Source organism: Eublepharis macularius, chromosome 8 (genome assembly GCF_028583425.1).
Source record: "Eublepharis macularius isolate TG4126 chromosome 8, MPM_Emac_v1.0, whole genome shotgun sequence".
Classification (NCBI taxonomy): Eukaryota; Metazoa; Chordata; class Lepidosauria; order Squamata; family Eublepharidae; genus Eublepharis; species Eublepharis macularius.
In genome coordinates, this window is record NC_072797.1 from 140,099,960 (window position 1) to 140,115,730 (window position 15,771).

Sequence of the window (15,771 nt, forward strand, 5' to 3'; positions counted from 1 at the left end):
TCTGCACTGACTAAATACTGCTGTCCACTCCACCCCCTGGGGTTCAGCTGTTGCCCAGTTAGATCACACTCCATTCACCCATCCAACCAGGGACAAAAGAGACGGTTCCAACCTCCCTATGCCTTCTTCCTAATACAACAGCCCTTGATGTCCTTCCATTCGGCCATCCTTACGTTTAAGACAGAAATGGTCGTTTTCTAGTCAGCCTTCCGTGGCCCTCAGTGAAGCTATTGCTGAGGAATTGAGCATCTTAAGGACGACGTTTTTTCAAGAAATTGCAGAGCGTGACAGTAAAGTTCGTCCTGCTTTTATTGCTCACATAAGAATAACAAGGATTGTATATTCTAACAGTGTTTCACATTGGACAGAAACAATTATTGCCTGCATGCCAATTTTTAAACTAAAGAGAGGGATAGAACTCTTGTTCCAAACGGTCATTTTCCACAGATGCCAGCATTTCTGATTCTTCTGATCTGGGTGTCTGCTCTAGTCCTGCTAAAAAAAAATAGATAACCTCAGTAAAAAGATTTTGAAATTGTTTCAGACACACTAATAACCAGGGCTTTTTTCTGGGAAAAGAGGTGGTGGAACTCAGTGGGTTGCCCTTGGAGAAAATGGTCACATGGCTGGTGGCCCCGTCCCCTGATCTCCAGACAGAGGGGAGTTGAGATTGCCCTCCGCGCTGCTCGGCGGTGCGGAGGGCAATCTCAACTCCCCTCTGTCTGGAGATCAGGGGGCGGGGCCACCAGCCATGTGACCATTTTCAAGAGGTTCCGGAACTCCATTCCACCACGTTCCCCCTGAAAAAAAGCCCTGCTAATAACAATAACTAAACTCATCCTAATCACACCATAATGGTGTGACATGAAAGGTTGATGTTCTGGCTTCATGTTTTTCTGTGTGCGCGCGAGCGGCTTGTTTTTAATTAGTTTTTGAATAGTATGGTTATCATTCTTATGTCTGTTGGTGTATATTATATAAGCTGCCTTGAACACCAGAGATGAGAGCAAGGTAGGATAATCATTTTTTCCCAATTTTTTAAACCTTTTCTAGAGTACGTACTAGGCACTGTAAATCAAACAAAGGACACAAGCCCTGCCTGCCCTCCGCCGATGGCTGACCTAATGATTGCCTTCTTGATTAAAGATATGGCCCCATTCCAGCTGACCATTGGCGATTGGAACCAAGTTTCTTTCACCTTTCACACAGATTGCAAAGGTCATGGCCTGCCATTTTAAGAACAGGGAGGAATAAGGACACTGATAGTGAACAATAGCAATAACTTTAGGGGGCATGACATGGTAGTAAAGCACCTGCTTGGCGTGCGGAAGGTCCCAGGTTCAATCCTCAGCACCCCCACTTAAAAAGATCAGGTATGGGGGGCCACCACCGGAGGTCCTGAAGCCCCACTGCCACAGATTAGATAAAGGTCTAACTCGGTAGAAGGCAACTTCATTTGTTAAAGGGAGGGCTGTAGCCTTGCGGGTTTCCTCTGACATCTAGCTGGAAACAGGATGCTCGACTAGACAGACTAATGCATCCTCTTCCATCACAAGGAGTTTGAGTTTTCTTACTAAAGAACTTCAGTTTTGTTTTTAGTTACCATGTATGGGAGGATCTTCAGTCACCGTGTTACTTTTTAAAAGACTGCTTGATTGTCCTTGGCTCTGCTGCAAAACTATCACATAGAGTCTTAGCCAGGGCTTTTTTTCTGGGAAAAGAGGTGGTGGAACTCAGTGGTGGAGCTCGAGACTGCACAATGATGTCACTTTGGGTCAGCTGGAACAAGGGAGGAGTTTTTTAAAGTTTAAATCTCCCTTGGTGAAAATGGTCACATGGCCGGTGGCCGGTGGCCCCACCCCCTGATCTCCAGACAGAGGGGAGTTTAGATCTAAACTTTAGATCTAAACTCCCCTCTGTCTGGAGATCAGGGGGCGGGGCCACCAGCCATGTGACCATTTTCAAGAGGTGCCAGAACTCCGTTCCACCACGTTCCAACTGGAAAAAAGCCCTGGTTTTAGCTTATCAAGCTGAGTTGGCAATTTGTATAGATGAGACTGCCTCCATTTCAAAACTCTGGGGAAGGAAGATGGCATCCTGTAGCTCGATCTTGTCAGATCTCAGAAGCTAAGCAGGGGCAGCGCTTGGGTGAGCAACCACCAAGGAAGATTCTGCAGACAGAGGCAATGGCAAAACACTTCTGTTTCTCACTTGCCTTGAAAGCCCATGGGTGGGGCTGCCATACATTGGATGCAACGTGACAGCACATAAATACATTCACCTGGGAAGTTAGCAGGCCTCAAAGGGGAGGACAGGCAGGGTGACACCACTGAAAATGCCCTGTCTCTAGGCTTGGGGGCACAGAGAGCAGAGCTTGGGAGGGAGATCTCAGATGTGTTGGAAACCACAATGGGACACTCCATAACTCTGAAACCCTGTCCTTTTGTCACACTTTCCTTTTCCCTGCTAAGCTGCACAACTTGGCAGGCAAAGAGGGGGAAAGCTATTTAGAGGTGGCTGCCTGGGGCTGTGAGAGAAAATGGTGCTAATGTGAGCAGAGCATTTGTAAATGAACATTTCCTATCCAGGCAGTGTGAGAAACTGGTTTGGGGAAGAGCCTACCGAGACTAGGCTCAGTAGGCTTTGAGCACAATTACAGCTGAACAGTATATGGCTGCTTTAAAAATGCACTCCAGTTTGGAGAAAAACTTTCATGTGGAAACAACCCACAAGACTTGGGATGGCCGCATGACATGGGTCAGACATGGGTCAGTCATGCCAGAGCCGTTTTAGCTTCTGGGTACCCAGAGAAAGAAATGGGGAGAGAACTTTGGGGACGACACCACTTGGGTATCCGCTCAATTTCTGTTATAATTCCGTTATACCATTTATTATCATTTCTCCCGAAGAGAATGCTGAGCGCTGGAATCTCAAAGATTGCAAGCTTCTTACCCGCAGAACAAATGGCAGGTCCGGCTGGGATTGCTTCTGTTACATCCTTTGGAGTGTACAGCTCTTCAGTTTCCACCAGGGGAGCAGAGGATTCTGCTTGGGGATCCAGAGAAAACTCTGCTTGGGGATCCAGAGAAGATGCCAGTTGGGGATCCAGAGAAGTTCCTGCTTTCTCCTCCTGTGGGGCCACTGATAGTTCGTGCTTCTCCTCCACTCCTTCTGTCTGAGGTTCCATCTCTGGTTCTGCAGCCTGGCGCTGGCCCCGGCCTCTCCCAGTTCGCCTTCCCCTCCGTGCCCTTTTGCTCTTGCTCTGGTCCCTGCCAAGTAGTACATGAAGGCATTACACTTGAGTAAGGAAAGAAGTGGTGGAAGCTAAGAAATCACTCTCAAGTGGCTGATTGGCACGGGTGGTTATGGGAATTTTCCCTTAAATTTTGCCTTTTCTTTAATAGGGTTTCTTGTTTTCATAGCATCTTCACAGAGTAACAGGAGCAGGGCTGTGTTTATAATTATGTTTCTGCAGAAACACAGAAGAAGTGCAGAATGTAACAATGGGAGCAGAATTCTATTCCTGGAGAATCTCAGGAGCATCAAATGACGCATTATTTGGCAGTTATGTGGGGAAACCGCGTGTTCCCTGGGATACATATGGGTCTCCCCAGCAGGCCAAATAGCACCCCACTGGGACTATTTCAGACAGGGAAAATGCTGCCGGAGAGGAGAGGCCCCTTTTTCATGTGCACTATGGTTAAGGATGCCAACCTCTAGGCGGGGTTCAGGACCTGTGTTTCCAAGGGAGATATGAGTCCAGAATACTGCAGAGATCCACACAGCTGAGGCATTGTGGGGGGGGCAGTTTCAGGGCAAAAGGAGATGGAAGGAGAAAAGTGAAGCACCCTCTCCACTACAAAGCCCCCTTTTCCAAGGATAAGGCAAGTTCTGGTTGTTGAGTTAAAGTTACCTGCAGCGGCAGCATACGATGCAATAGAAAATTCAGCTTTCATTTTTCAGAAAAGCAAGCTTATAGTCCTCTGTGATGCTTATGTGCGTGGGCACTGGGCAACATCTGGCACGCTCTTGGAGGCCAGAGGAGCTGCTGAATGCAGGAATGGACAGGCCGTTATCACCAGTGGGCGGATGGACTGCCTCCTGGGCCAGTCCAGCCTAGGGCAGAAGAGCTCCCAGCCGGTGCAAGTCTCACCCTTCCAGGCGAAGGTTGCTTCCAGCCCAAGCAAGCTGAGCACAGATCCAAGCAGAAGTGTGGGGCTGGCTGGCTCCTTCTTCATCCCTCCTGCCCTCCATTTTTGGGTGGTGGTGGTAGGGTTGCCAGCCTCCAGGTGGTGACTGGAGATCCCCCCAAAATTACAGCTGATCTCCAGGCCACAGAGATCAGTTCCCCTGGAGAACATGGCTGCTTTGGAGGGTGGGCTCTGTGGCATTATACCCCATTGAGGCCCCTCCTGTCACCAAACTCCACTCTTTCCAGGCTGCACTCCCCCAAATCTCCAGGAATTTCCCAACCCGGACCTGGCAACCCTAGGTGGTGGGGCTCTTTCCCCCCTTCACACCCCTCTCCTGGCTGAATGAGATTTTCAATCGCTGGGAATTGCGTTTCAGTGCCCCTCATAGCTCTTGGCTCCTGTTCAGGATTGTCAGAAGCAGAATAAAGAATGCAAAACAAAAATGTTGTCAAATATTCGAAAATTAAAGAAATTATACACAGTTCTTCACTGTATACCGATTACAGAATTCGGATTTTTTTGTGGGACATAATTTGGATTTCCTGAGGGACATTTTTTTAAAAAAAATTAAAGCAGAAGGCACACAGTGCTGAACATAAGCAAAACTAAAATGCTCTGCCCCAAAGAACTTACAATCTAAATTCCTACAGGGATGGGAGGAGCAACAGGTGGAGAGACAATATATCCGCGAGAGGGGAGAAATAGGAGAGGCCATAAAGGAGGTGGATGGGAATAAATGCAATAAAACACAATATTGGTTTCATTTCAGCCAAGGATGCAACGGGTGGGGGTTAAGCCAAAGGGGGATTTAGAGAAAGCTGGTTCACTTAGGCCCTCTGAGCTAAAGGTGCAGCAAGGGAGGAGGATCAGCGTCTTTTAGACTTCTTGCAGACGGGTTATTTGACCCAAGTTCGATGCTGTTGGGAAGTGGTCCATCCCCACCCCCACCCCACCCCCGTTCCCCTGCCCTTCCTCACAGCATCCTGGTGTGTTTGTGTACTTCCTGAGCTTTTCTTCTATACAATTCCCAAACCTGCTTTGGTGTGAAATCTTGGGAAAGCTCACATCAAAGCCTGGATGGCTGTCAAGCGGGTAAGAAAGTTTGGATTTCTGTCCACATGTCCTGTCCACATGGGAGCCATTTTCCCTGCAGGCACCTGAGATCTCAGATCTTCGTGCCAGCCTACCTGTGCCCTTTGCTCCTGCAAATCCATCCCCCTCTGCCACCCCTCTGCTGTCTTTACAGGACTTAAGTGACTAATTTGTTCCATTGATTTCAGTGGAGCTAACTTGTTTGGGATTTGAGAGACTATAATACTGCCAAGTGTTTATAGAAACAAAAGTCCCCCCCCCCTCCAAGCCATGCATATCAGGAAGGAAACAACAGATTTCTCAGCTGGTAAAACAAAATACTACTTTCCCATCTGCCTTCTTTACCCCAGAGCCCACTGGCGGGTGTCTTTTTCCTCAGCTTCTGCTTTCCTTTTCCTAAGAAGCTCTCGGTCTCTCAAACGGCGTGTGACAACGACTGCTTCTATAAGAAAGAAGTAACAGCACAGTGTTAAGCCAGTCTGGGTTAGTGGTTAGAGTGTCTGACTAAAATCGGAGAGACCCAGGTTCAAATCCCCAGCATGGCATGCACTGGGTGACTTTGAGCCAGCCATGCTTTATGCCTAACCTACCTCACAGGGTTGTTGTGAGAAACCAATGGGGACAGGAAAAGTCATTTAGGGAGGACAGAAAATGGTGACAATCCTACCACAGTCAATTTTCAAGTCAACTATGATTATCTGTATAGAGCAGTGGGAAAGAGCAAGAGTCCAGTAGCACCCAGAAGACTAACAAATTTGTGGTTGGGTAGGAGCTTTTTGCATCTGAAGAAATGAGCTGTGGCTCATGAAAGCTCCTACCCTGCCACAACTGTTGCGAGTCTTCTAGGTGCTACTGGACTCTTGCTCTCTTCTATCTGAAGAAGTGAGCTGTGGCTCACGAAAGCTCCTACCCTACCACAAATGTTCTTAGTTTTCTAGGTGCTACTGGACTCTTGCTCTTTTCTACTGCTACAGATAGATTAACATGGCTACCCATCTTGATCTATCTGTCTAGAGTAACTATACCTTTACTTATAAGAAGGTTAGGTAAAGGTAGTCCCCTGTGCAAGCACCGAGCCATTACTGACCCATGGGGGGACGTCGCATCACGGTGTTTTCTTGGCAGACATTTGTTACAGGGTGAAGGCCACCAAAAGAAATTCTCTCAAAATTGGCTGCCTTTCAGTGATTACTACTACTACTAATACTAATACTACTAATAATAAATATTCTATTTATATACCACCCTTCAAGGTAACTCAACACCCACTCAGAGTGGTTTACAAAGTATTTTATTATCCTCACAACGACAATCACCCTGTGAGGTGGGTGGGGCTGAGAGAGAGCTCTGAGAGAGCTGTGACTGACCCAAGGTCACCCAGCTGGCTTCAATTGGAGGAGAGGGGAATCAAACCCGGTTCTCCAGATTAGAGTCCCACCGCTCTTAACCACTGCACCAAACTGGCTTTCCCTACACCAAATATATCCAAGAGCCAGCAACAGCATAAATCAAGTGCTCAATAAACCTTTTGTTAAATGGTAGCGGTTGCCAAGCTCTTGGTAGGCAATAGTACAAAGCTGGTATGTTCAGTGTTTACCTTGGTGGCTCCCAATGCATGCAGATCTTCAATAACAGGTTCATGGTTGTTCCAGTTAAGCATGCCCATAACTAGTTAATAGTGCTGTCATTTGAGGGGGGTGGTGGTGGTGGTGGTACCCTTGCTCGGGTGCTGAAGAGAATTGTATTGCTTGTTTTGGGCTGATGTATTTTTACAATGCTGTTTCCTCCTCTTTATTTTAGTGATGCTTTCACTGTGTTATATCCAGGGTTTTTTTTCAGCAGGAACGCAGTGGAACAGAGTTCTGGAACCTCTTGAAAATGGTCACATGGCTGGTGGCCCCGCCCCATGATCTCCAGACAGAGGGGAGTTTAGGGCAATCTCAACTCCCCTCTGTCTGGAGATCATGGGGCGGGGCCACCAGCCATGTGACCATTTTCTCCAAGGGCAACCCACTGAGTTCCACCACCTCTTTTCCCAGAAAAAAGCCCTGCTTATATCCAACCACCTGTCAGCAAAAGGTACTCATTCCACTAACCGGACTAGTACTTTCTGGCACCTGGAAAAATGATGCCTGGAGGCTCAGGACCCACACAGATTAAAAGCCGCATGGACTGGGGCACAGGGCCGGATCGAGGGGGGGCAGGAGGGGTAGTCTGTCCCTGGCGCCACCAGGGAGGGGGCGCCGGGAGCAGCTGCCAGCTGCTAGAGGGCGCAGGCAGCAGCACGGGCAGACTTGCAGCCCCCTGCGCTGCCTTTCGCCTGCCCCGCAGGACAGGGGGCGGCTGGCTTGCCGCGCACCCCCTGCCCTGCAGGGCAGGCAAAAGGCAGCGCAGGGGGCTGCGGGGCTGCCCGTGCCATTCGCCTGCCCCGCAGGACAGGAGGCAGCCAGCCACCCCCTGTCCCGTGGGGCAGGTGAAAGGCAGCATGGGGAGCAGCGAGGCCACCCGTGCCATGCGCCTGCCACGCGGGACAGGGGGCGGCCAGCTGCCCCCTCTCCTGCGGGGCAGGTGAATGACGTGGGCGGCCGTGCTGCCCTTTGCCTGCCCTGCAGGGCAGTGGGTGCACAGCAAGCCGGCCACCCCCTGTCTTGTGGGGCAGGCGAAAGCCAGCCACCTCCTGTCCTGAGGGGCAGGTGAAAGGCAGCGCGGGGGGCTGCGAGGCCGCCCGTGCCATTCACCTGCAGGGAGACGAATGGCGCGGGCGGCTTCCCAGCTCTGCATGCTGCCTCCGTTGTTCTGCCCTGTGTGATGACGTCACAGAAGTGATCTTTCTGGGAGTCAAAACCAACTGCCGGAGAAAAGGAACACAAAGAGAATCCACATGCATTGTGCTGGCAGTTTGTGGGATACAACCCTTGGAGTTTATTTTGGTTTGTGTGGTGGATCTATTAGGGAATTTGGGGGCAGCCCCCTCCTTCAATTCAAACTCATTGATCAGGGCTGCTCAAAGTCAAAGTCTGTGAGAAACTTCTTTTTTATACTCTATGGCCCTTTTCACACTGCTTACCTGCTCCCGGAATGTCATGAAATATCGTGCAAAAAACGCGGAAGATAGCGTCTTCTCGCAAGAGTAGTGAAAAGGGCCTTCGTTTTGTATTTTCTGTTCTTGCAGTAACTATCATGATATGGTGGCCATGAAAAGGGCACAGCAAGTTCCTTCCACTATATGCTGAAAATTAAAACTTGTTTATATCCGGAGATATTCAATCCCAGCCTTGAGGATCCTTTCCCAGTTATGTTTTGAAATTAATGGTGGCAGCTAGAAATGTTATTCTTACGATGTTCTTTTAACTGCTGGCTTCATTTCGTGTATTAGCATGTGACCAATTTTCATAAACCATTCTGTGGAGAAGGTGGTTAATAAATTCCTCCGTTTATGAGTGCAAGCATGCACAGAAACTAATTTTCTGATTCCCTTCAGCTTGTCAGAGACCACATCACAAACATGATACAATGAGTGTTGCCATCCTCCAGGATTTACAATCGATCTCCAGACTACAGGTTCTCTGGTAAAAATGGCTGCTTTGGAGGGTGGATTTTATGGCACGATACCCCTCTGAGGTCCTTTCACTCCCCAAACTTTGCCTTCTCCAGGCTTCACCCCCCCCCCAAAATGTTCAGGAATTTCCCAAGCCAGAGGTGGCAGCCTTAAACACAGCGGACACACAATGGCTTGCTGTGCCATCATTAAACTGCTGGTTAGGTTATGCCCAAATGAAGCTGACAATTTTTTAAAAAACGGTTTTGCTTCTTGTTGATTTATTTCATAGTCTACCCCGTCTCAAAGGCTCCATGTGCTTTGCAAGAGATTAAAATGCAAATCACTGCATTTTCCTACTGAATCTATATTAAAATTGAACAAACACCTATTAAGCAGCTAAAAGTATGTTCATTTCCCTCCACTTATCAGCTTAACCTTAGCCCCCCCGAAGTGCAAACTACATAAGGAGGTCTTAAGTTCCAAAAATACTTAAAAGTTTGCAGGGCTTTTTTTCAGGGGGAACGTGGGAGAACAGAGTTCCGGAACCTCTTGAAAATGGTCACATGGCTGGTGGCCCCGCCCCCTGATCTCCAGACGCGGAGGGCAATCTAGACTCCCCTCTGTCTGGAGATCAGGGGGCGGGGCCACCAGCCACGTGACCATTTTCTCCGAGGGCAACCCACTGAGTTCCACCACCTCTTTTCCCAGAAAAAAAGCCCTGAAAGTTTGCTTTGCGGGGTTGGGGGGGATCAGCCATGTTTCAAAGCAAGAGCACTGAGCCATTCTTGGGGGCTCCCTCCAACTCCATACACAATTAAGGAATCAGTGGATGGACACTGGAGTCCACAACTGCGTGGGCAATGAAGGCTGTGGGAGAATCTTCCTCAGGTGCACCACACTGGAAGTGAAGGATTTTGCCTCAGACTTCAGGGTAACTGCTGAGATCGAGAGAGATAAATAGGCCAGGAGCTCCGTATCCTTCCTTTCTACTGCTCTGCCCTTTGATGTATAGGTTTCTACTCTGTCTTGATAGTGTCACAAGAATGTTAGTTCCTGATAGGAAGCAGTCTATGTCCCAGTCACTGCAAGGAATACTTGCCGTACAGAGAAACTCTTCTGATAGGAACCAAGTTCAGTAATGTTTTAACACCGCCCCCAACAATTAGAGCAGGAGATTAACAAATTTATTGCAAGTTACCAAGCACAACTGGAAAAAAAGTGATTTCTTTGTTTTTTTTAAAAGAGGAAACTTCAGAAATAACAGGGCGATTGAACAAAGTTCTGACATTTTAATTAAACTAGTATAACAAAGCCACAACTGTGTTTCCTTCTCCCCCCCAAGAGTCTATTCATGTAACAAAGTAGGAATTAAAAAGAAGTTTTAACATTTCAAGACATCCATACTGCTTTTTAGCAAGAGTCAGATGTGTAAGAGTTTGTTTATCTGTTTGTTTATTTTCATAATCACGCCACAAAGGAGAACAGGAACGTTCTTGTACGCTTGTAAATGGCCTTATTCTGGCCCCCAGAAACATTGCCTTATGTACCCACCATCACTCACTGCTGGGGGCTTTTCTTTATCTACCACACGTTAAACTGACCCCAACAGTCCTCTTAAAACAACGTTTTATCTCGCAAAGGAATTGGTAGCAGTTGTTACAGAAGAGAAAGCCATGTGGGTGCACGCACATTCATTTGGGCAAAGGCCCAAATTACACAGTATGAGGGAAGCCATGCGTTTCCTACCTTCTTGTTTTGCTCCCTTTTATTATGGGGAGAGGGCTGAAACCTGAACAATTCTGGTACGCCTGTGTGCAAAACCTTTTAAAATGGCACCCACAGCCCACCCACATCTCCCCAAAAGAGAAATTGGGAGAAGTTTTAGCAGAAAACAGCAGAGAGGATTTATTTTCTGGCAAATCAAGACATCTAACCGAATTGCAGTTCTGTAATAGATTCCTCCTCCCAAGAATTACCTCGGACTTCAAACTCCTCCGTTGTGGTCTCTGAATGCTGTGGATGTTCAGAGTATGAGTGGTCCTTTTCTAAGCTCTCCATCTGCGGGTCTTTATTTTTTTAAATAAATACAATTAAAAGAACTGAGTGCCACCATCGAGTTATCCAGGGCATCGAGTGCTTTCGTGCGGAGGGAGAGTTTCAGAAAAAGAAAGAAAAAAGAACCAGACTACCCGCCCAAAGCAGCTTATCTCCCTTGGACACTGGTCTGCGAATACTAGTTCTCCTTATCATGTTGCAAAGGTGTTTAAAATGCATGCTTACAGCCTGGCACTTGCCTTCCAGAAATGAACATGCCTACCTCTGTTCCCTCGTCGCCACACAAGAAATATTGTTTTCCCCAAAGGATCCCTCATTTCTCAGGCCTTTTGAGTGTAGGACACCAGCAGACTCCTGTACTTTTTTGACCCTGTGCCAGTTTTACAGCTAAGTCACCCAAGCATTTTCTTGGGAAAGAACAATTAAGAGGGTGCCAGTACACCACTGGGGTTTGCCTCACTCCTGGCTTTCAGGGGCAACAGCCATCAAATTCTGGACCTGGCCACTGGTGAGGAAAGATTAAACAATGGGTGTACCTTGCTTGCAACAACAAAATACTTCAACCACCTCTGTTTGTAGGGCTTTTGGCAACCTAGACAAGCCGGCCAGCTGAAGTGCCCTCCTCCCCCTGCTAACCAACCCAGGTGTGCCCTGAGCCACTGACTGGCTGAGCAGCCTGGAGCGCACTTTCCTGCCAATGGGGCAGAAGAAAGTGGGGAGGGGAGTGTTGCATTTAAACCTGAAGTGACACCACTCCCAGGGGACACTCTAGGAACCCCCAAAATCTCTGTAGTAAAAGCCATAGAGACTTGGGGGTTCCTAGAGTGTCACCTGTCGCTTCCAGAATCCAAAACAAATCTACACACACACACACACTTTCTCCTACTGCATCATTGATGGGCAAGTGAGCCCCAAGCCACTAGTTGCCCAGCCAGAGAGGCAGCACTGGGGCTGGGGGCCTAGTGGGCGGGCCACCCCTGCCTTTATGTAATACCTCAGTGTTACAACTACAGCCATGGCAGTCTTCAAAGGTGACTTTTTTAAAAGAAAAAATTATTCCCCACCCCACCCCCAAAGAGGGAAGGACCTTTGAAAGGTCAGGATGGCCATTTATATAGGGATATTCCTGTTTACTGTTTGTATTATCCGTTTTTTGCTGCAACAATTTTGAAATTTTGTTATCCATGCTGCATTGTTGACGGGATATCTTGCACTGTTTTCTTTTAGTCAATTGTTCGTTCTAATGTTGTCATCCAATTTCAGTCTCAGCAAGATAGGTAGACGAGAAGTAAGAACATAAGAACATAAGCAAAGCCATGTTGGATCAGGCCAGTGGCCCATCCAGTCCAACATTCTGTCACACACAGTGGCTAGAAATCCAGTGCCATCTAAAGGACTGTCAGTGAGGCCAGGACACCAGAAGCCCTCCCACTGCCTTCCTTCCAGCACCAAGACAACAGAGCACCACCTCCCCACAAAGAGAATACCATCTATCTCCTGTGGCTAATAGCCACTGATGGACCTCTGCTCCATATATTTGTCCAGTCCCCTCTTGAAGCTGGCAATGCTTGTAGCTGCCACCACCTCCTGTGGCAACGAATTCCATGTGTTTATCACCCTTTGTGTAAAGTAGTATTTTCTTCTATCTGTTCTAACCCGACTGCTCAATAATTTCATAGAGTGCCCACGAGTTCTTGTATTGTGAGAAAGGGAGAAAAACACATCTTTCTCTACCTTCTCTAACCCGTGCATTATCTTGTAAACCTCTATCATGTCTCCCCTCAGTCGTCTTTTCTCCAGGCTAAAGAGCCCCAAGCGCCTCAATCTTTCCTCATAGGGAAAGTGTTCCAACCCTTTAATCATTTTAGTTGCCCTTCTCTGTACTTTTTCCAGTGCTATGATATCTTTTTTAAGGTGTGGCGACCAGAACTGTACACAGTACTCCAAATGAGGCCTCACCATCGATTTATACAGAGGCATTATGATACCGGCTGATTTGTTTTCAATCCCTTTCCTAATAACCCCTAGCATAGCATTAGCTTTTTTTATGGCAGTCGCACACTGTGCTGACGTTTTTAGTGAGTTATCTATCATGACTCCAAGATCTCTCTCTTGGTCAGTCTCCGCCAGTTCAGACCCCATCAACTTGTATTTATATTTTGGATTTTTGGTTCCAATGTGCATTACTTTGCACTTGGCTACATTGAACCTCATTTGCCACATGGATGCCCACTCTTCTAGCCTCAACAGATCCCTTTGGAGTGCCTCACAATCCCCTCTGGCTTTCACCACCCTGAACAATTTCGTGTCATCTGCAAATTTAGCCACTTCACTGCTTAATCCCAATTCCAAATCATTAATAAACAAGTTAAAAAGCATTGGACCCAATACCGACCCCTGTGGCACCCCACTGCTCACCACCCTCCACTGTGAGAAGTGCCCGTTTATACTCACTCTCTGTTTCCTATTAATTAGCCAGTTTTCGATCCACAAGAGGACTTGGCCCCTTATCCCATAGCTACTGAGCTTACTTAGGAGCCTTTGATGAGGAACTTTGTCAAAAGCTTTCTGGAAGTCAAGATAAACAATATCTATCGGGTCTCCCTTGTCCACTTGTTTGTTCACTCCCTCAAAGAACTCTAACAGATTGGTGAGACAAGATCTTCCCTTACAGAACCCATGCTGAGTTTTCCTCATCAGCTTTTGGTCATCAATGTGCCCACTAATTTTATTTTTGGTAATAGTTTCCACCAGTAAATAGAGAGCCAGTGTGGTGTAGTGGTTAAAGAGACTACAATCTGGGAGACCCAGGTTTGAATCCCACTTTGCTTCACTCCCTTTCATCCTAACCTACCTCACAGAATTGTTGTGAAGATAAAATGGAGCAGAAGAGAATGCTATAAGCTACCTTGGGTCCCAATTGAGGAGAAAGTTGTGGTATAACTGAAGTATGTAATACATTATAATAATAATAATTTGTTCTTAAGTTAAAATAATAGTAAAATTGGTTTCTTAGGTTCATGGCCAGTTCACATTATAAAAATCTCATAACTACCAGATATGGTAGTTGGAACTACTTGGAACATTTTTCCTGACCAGGAACCACTTCTGGGAGCCATTTTTTGGCCATCAACCCCTGTTAGATTTCTCTAATGGCAAATGACAGCTCCTTGGGGCCATTTCAGGTTGAGGAAGTAGCGGGGGGAGGAGACTTAAGCCCCTTCTCCTCCTACAGCAGAGTTTTGATCTGAATTTGAGAACTTGAGTTGCACATCCGACAGAAAGTCTTCACAATCTCTATAAAGTGTGAAGCATCCCCAATTATGGTGTGAGGCAAGGGTTCCCAGGTGCCTGCTGGTGGTGGGCAAAGTCGTGGGGGTTTCCTTCCTTGCCCACTGATCTGCCAGAAGTTGGCAGGAGATGGCAAGCCCCCAGAGGTTGCCTGCCACTAGCAGGCACCCCAGGAACAAATCGGCCAAATCAGCCCTGCGCTCCTGTGGCCGGTGTGACATCACTTCTAGGAGTGACATCATCTTGCAGGCGCCGTAGCGAACAGACAGCACGCCACGGGCACGAAGTCCCTCCCCCACCCCCCGCCAGGAGGGTATAGGCAGGGCTTTTTTTCAGCTGGAACGCGGTGGAATGGAGTTCCAGCACCGCTTGAAAATGGTCACATGGTTGGTGGCCCCGCCTCCTGATCTCGGCGGCGCAGAGGGCAATCTCAACTCCCCTCTGTCTGGAGATCAGGGGGTGGGGCCACCAGCCATGTGACCATTTTCTCCTAGGGCGATTTAAACTTTAACACCCCCCCCCCCCGTTCCAACTGACACAAAAAAGCCCTGTGTATAGGTACTACTTAGCAATGCTAGTTGCCAACATGCTGCCTGTGGGTGCCATGGTGCCTCCTGGCACCTTTCTTGGTGTCCACCGGGTATTTTTAGAAAGTGGGTGAGGCCAGGTGGTGCTATTGCCCAGCAGGGCTTCTGATTTGCCACTGAAGATCTAATTGGTAGGGTTGCCAGCCTCCAGGTGGTGGCTGGAGATCTCCTGGAATTACAACTGATCTCCAGGCGACAGAGATCAGTTCCTCTGGAGAGAATGGCTGCTTTGGAGGGTGGACTCTATGGCATTATACCATTCTGAGGCCCCTCCCCTCCCCAAACCTCACCTCCTCCAGGCCCCGCCTCCCAAATCTCCAGGAATTTCCTAACCTGGACCTGGCAACCTTACTAATTGGGTAGGCAGATTAAAATATCTTTTCAGTGACAACTGCCAACACAGTGTTTCATTCTCTCATCCCTCCTTCCCAGTATATTTTTAATGACCACTTTTCTCCCCTGCGCTTGAGCATCATTTGTGTATGTGTGGCTCCTGCAGCAGCCATTTTGTGGTTGTGCCTAGCACCCCATGGCAGAATTAAAAGGGAGGCTGAAAAAATGTTGGGGACCGCTAATGTAAGATTTAGTTACTCTAAGGTACATAACAGGGAGTGCGCTCGGTCAGCCTCTGTTTCCATACACACTTTGTGTTTGAAGGGGCTTTTGCCTGTGTGTTGCATTGCTGGGGGAGAGTCAGCAGGCTGGGCTTGCCATGGCGAATTTTCTAGGCAATTTCAACCTCACAAAGTGGACTTCTGAATTTGCCTGAGCGCAAGCTGGAATTGTTTTCCAGCACAGTAGCAACAGCATTCCACAAACACCTCTTCTGGGATATGTGAACTTTACCAGGCGAGAGCAAAAACACAAGAACGCTTCAAACATTTAAACACAACGGTCACTTTCTCCACATCATATAAATTAATTCTGAGCCTGCCACATGGCTGATTCACGCAGCACTGAAGCATTGACCACCTACCAAACCCATTTATGACCAGTCTGTTACACTAAAGTG

At 47.8% G+C, this 15,771-nt stretch overlaps 1 protein-coding gene across 2 annotated transcripts; it reads right to left on the reverse strand.

Moving 5' to 3' along the window:
* Positions 1-291: 291 nt before the first annotated feature.
* On the reverse strand, positions 292-11,026 carry HEMGN (hemogen). Of its 2 annotated transcripts, none has more exons than XM_054987397.1 (4): positions 10,803-11,026; positions 5,631-5,727; positions 2,953-3,269; positions 292-492 (listed from the first exon to the last, which is right to left on the reverse strand). In XM_054987397.1, exons 1-4 carry the CDS (start codon positions 10,882-10,884, stop codon positions 401-403), a joined length of 588 nt encoding a protein of 195 aa, XP_054843372.1. In that variant the 5' UTR covers positions 10,885-11,026; the 3' UTR covers positions 292-400. The 2 variants fall into 2 exon arrangements, with proteins under 2 accessions (XP_054843372.1, XP_054843371.1); XM_054987396.1 differs by having other exon boundaries at positions 292-495; positions 10,803-11,020.
* Between the last annotated feature and the right edge of the window lie 4,745 nt (positions 11,027-15,771).